General features: G+C 47.5%; 1 protein-coding gene across 4 annotated transcripts in view; it reads right to left on the bottom strand.

The window, feature by feature from the left end:
- SP3 (Sp3 transcription factor) overlaps nt 1-3,198 on the bottom strand; it is a 39,743-nt gene extending 36,545 nt beyond the window's left edge. The window contains exons 1-3 of one of the 4 annotated variants that reach the window (XM_075609040.1): nt 2,963-3,198; nt 2,525-2,637; nt 2,166-2,264 (exon numbers count right to left, since the gene is read on the bottom strand). In XM_075609040.1, the coding sequence (XP_075465155.1) occupies nt 2,166-2,264; nt 2,525-2,637; nt 2,963-2,969 (219 nt within the window). In that variant the 5' untranslated portion in view covers nt 2,970-3,198. The remainder of the gene's footprint in view (nt 1-2,165; nt 2,265-2,524; nt 2,638-2,962) is intronic. The other 3 variants (XM_075609039.1, XM_075609042.1, XM_075609041.1) reach the window with 3 other exon arrangements.
- Nucleotides 3,199-3,472: the final 274 nt, after the last annotated feature.

The following is a 3,472-nucleotide window of genomic DNA, read 5'->3' as shown; positions in this document are numbered from 1 at the left end:
CCTGAAAAGAATGACATCCTATGCTGGTAGAAGCTCATAAGTTAATGCATTTTTACAATACTGTTCAAAATACCAAAGAAGTACACTTATTACAAGTGACCTGTAACAATATGACAGCGGGGGCGCCTCCATTCATTACTTAAAAAAAAAAAAAATCAAATAATCTCGGGACACAATCATAACAGGCACAAGTACTGTTACAATAAACACTAAAGAGGACTATATGTTGAATATTATATAGACAACACATTTACATGTGTGGTCCTGCTCACATATTTGATTTAATCAGGATAAGACTTTTTCCGTAATGCTGACGTAATTCACTGGGTAAAGATCCACTATACTAAAAGCATCTTTATTTTCAAAAGCAATTCAATTTATGCAAATCTATTTTATATGTTATATTCACACACACAAAAATATTATCCAAGAGTGTGCCACACAAATCATGCATCAACAAATGGAAGCGGAGAAAAAAGAAAACCACACACAAAACATGGATGAGCTGAATACCCAACTATAAGAAACAATGCTTGTTTAATCAGAACTACAACCAAAAACACAGAAATTGAAACAGGTCTGACAGTAAAAAGTGGCATGAATTGATGTTCTGTACTAGGACCTAACATATAGGCATGTTACCAGTAAAAGGTGTTATGGATCAAAACAATATGCAACGTGTCAATATTTAGGTTTGTAGATAGAACTTTACCACCAAAATGAAAATTGATGTTTCAATTGCATGGAAACTTTGTTTCAACTTTCAGGCAAACATTTCATGAACACTTGCAAGCCAAAAGGTCACATTTTGTTGCACTGCATTGAAACACCTTGTTGGCATAGTATCCCAGAAACCGTATAATTTAGATACGGCCCTTTTGACATTTTCATGTTGGTTACTTCCTAGTTCTGTGGCCAGTTACATATTCCAATAACAAATGCTCCACTACTCTCAAGAATGTATTGCCTTTATTACAGTATGTGTTTAGCCATTATGGTGAGGCTAATCTAGTGTATTGCACAGACATGCTGTGGTGGGACTTTAGAGGTGTGAAAAGGGGGGGGGGTTCAAAAGCAGGAAGTTGACAAAACGCAGAATTGAGGAAGTAATGTAATCAAAAGAAAGCAGGAGGCATGTTAAGACAAAGGGTCTTAGTGTGCATTCTAGAGTATCACAAAACAAAAATTATAATTTGCCATGGAAGCAAAAAAGATGGGGCCTTGTAAGCTAGCACATCAGATTCTTTTTCTGCTGACTGTTCCTTTAGTTGATAATATATTACACATGAAAAAATTATTGGCAGATAAAGCATTTCCAGATAGCAGCAGAACAAGGTAATCAACATGCACATGCACATCCATGCATGGAACTGCAGCAGCAAGCCCTGCTCAATGGATATCTGCCATGTCAAATGCTGCAGGCAAGATATAAAAGCTCAAATACTACATGCAGAGAAAGCAAACAGGGGGGGGGGGAGAGAGAGAGCGAGAGAAGAGATACTTAATAGTGTGGTGGCTCAAAAGGAGCTGCTGGAGAGGCTTACAATGCTTAATTGCTCCTATGGCAGCTCAAACACCTATCCTTCCAAGATGTCCTCTAGGTACCTCTCCTTGTTTGAAAATACATATGAATGGTAAAACAGTGGCATGTAAGGATCATTTTATGACTACTGTTTATTTCAATTCCTGAAAGGCATGTTTATGCATCTTTAGGAACAAAACGACAGCTACTTTATCAGGGATGCATCCATCATTGTGCCATCCATGTGTCCTCGAGAGATGATAGAGGCCTACATGTAAGAATAGCAGGGGTGGACATCCTGATCAGTAAAGCACAGGAGACCCCTGATCTAGTTGGATGATGCGACTGATTGCTGATTAGAGGGGTCGACTTCCCCCTTTAACAGGTCTGCAACCCACTTCAGAGGATCCATCATCAGCGAGATGGCGCAGACGAGATGAAGGGGGCTCATCACCGCTCTTTTAAAACCAGAGGCATGATCAAGAAGAGGTGACCCCCTCCAGCGCCGGTCACCAGAGAGGAGGAGCAGTGGGAGGGTGTGCGGAGGAGGAGGTAGGGGGTGTACAGGAGGACATGTTCTCCGCTCCCTCCCCCTAGGGGGGGGGGGGGGTTGTCTGCGCTTCATCCTGGGCGCATCACTTACCGCTCCGGCACCGGCACCACCACCATCCTCCTCTACCGATGGCGAGCCGATCTTGCTGCAGGTAGCTGCCAGCAAAGCGAGCGGTGACGGCTGAGCGTCCTACCCACAATGGGCGGGTTCAAAAAGAAGAAAGTGGGTGGCCGTTAGTCCGGAGCTGACACAGGAAGTACGACTCTTGTGTGCTTTTTTTGTGTCTTTTTGTATTCCCTCGCATCAATATAACTGGCTTTTTACTTGGCTTGTGGTCTCAGTGTAAACGCCACACACATCAGACAGAGGGGAGAAAGAGAGGCCCGGGGGGAGGGATGGCGCATGCATGGCTGGGCGGCCTGGGGCCTTCAAGGCCCCCGCGATCTTACCTGCCCGCCGCCGTGGTCGCTGTCGTCGCTGCCGTTCCCGTGCTGCAGATACTCGTTCTGGCCGTCCACGTCCAGGGCGGCCATTTCCTCTTGCTTGACGGGCTGCTCGGGAGCTGAGGAGGAGGGTGGGGGGGGGGAGGAAAGACAAAGAAACAAGATGACAGTACAAGGGATGGAAAAAAAAAAATCCCCCCTCAAAAAAAAAAATCAAGCAGCCGGACGCGCCATTGCTACAGGAGCCTGCGGGGTTTCCCTCCTCTGCCCCCTCTTTCCCGCCCCCTCTATGCAGCGCGTTCCCCCTCTCCTCCTGCTCTTTCCCTCCCTCCGGCCCCTCGCAGGGGTGGGGGGAGCCCGGCTCTTTTGAGGCGGTTCGCGGTCTTTTTGGCAGAGGAGCCGCCGCTCGCTAAAAATGCTTAGCAGGGGGTTTTGGTTACGTACCGGTCATGTGTGGCAGGATTTGTTTTTTAATCGCCCCCCCCCAAAAAAAACCCCGGAAGGGCAGCGGGCCGCTGTGGGTTTATTTAGAAGCGTGACATGATTATGGTATAATCACAGGCGGGCTGCGGACGGAGAGGACCCAGGCGCGTTTTTTTTTTTTCCCCCTATTTTGATTGACGGTGCGGGAAACACAAAAGGTGGGGCTTGCAGCCAGGACGAGGGGGGACGTGTGACGTCAAGCGCAAGGAAGTCCCGCCCCGGCCATCGGAAACCATTGGCCGCACGGGTGGAGTGGCTGGCTTCTGGTTGGCGAAGGGGTGCGTCGATCATACGGGTCTTTTTTTTTTTTTAATCATTGAATACGCGGGCTTCCTGCAAGGAATGCGTGGCGTGCGCGGGTGCGTTTTACGTGCGCGCGCTCTCTGTTTACTATCGCAGACAATGAGAAGCGGGCCTTGGTTGCGAGGGCCGGAGGATTGGGGCCTGCGCTCTTCTGCGCCAACAGTGGCT

Source organism: Ascaphus truei, chromosome 7, assembly GCF_040206685.1.
Source record: "Ascaphus truei isolate aAscTru1 chromosome 7, aAscTru1.hap1, whole genome shotgun sequence".
NCBI classification, from domain to species: Eukaryota; Metazoa; Chordata; class Amphibia; order Anura; family Ascaphidae; genus Ascaphus; species Ascaphus truei.
Note: the sequence above shows the minus strand (reverse complement) of the source record. Positions and strands in the feature narration are given on the sequence as shown.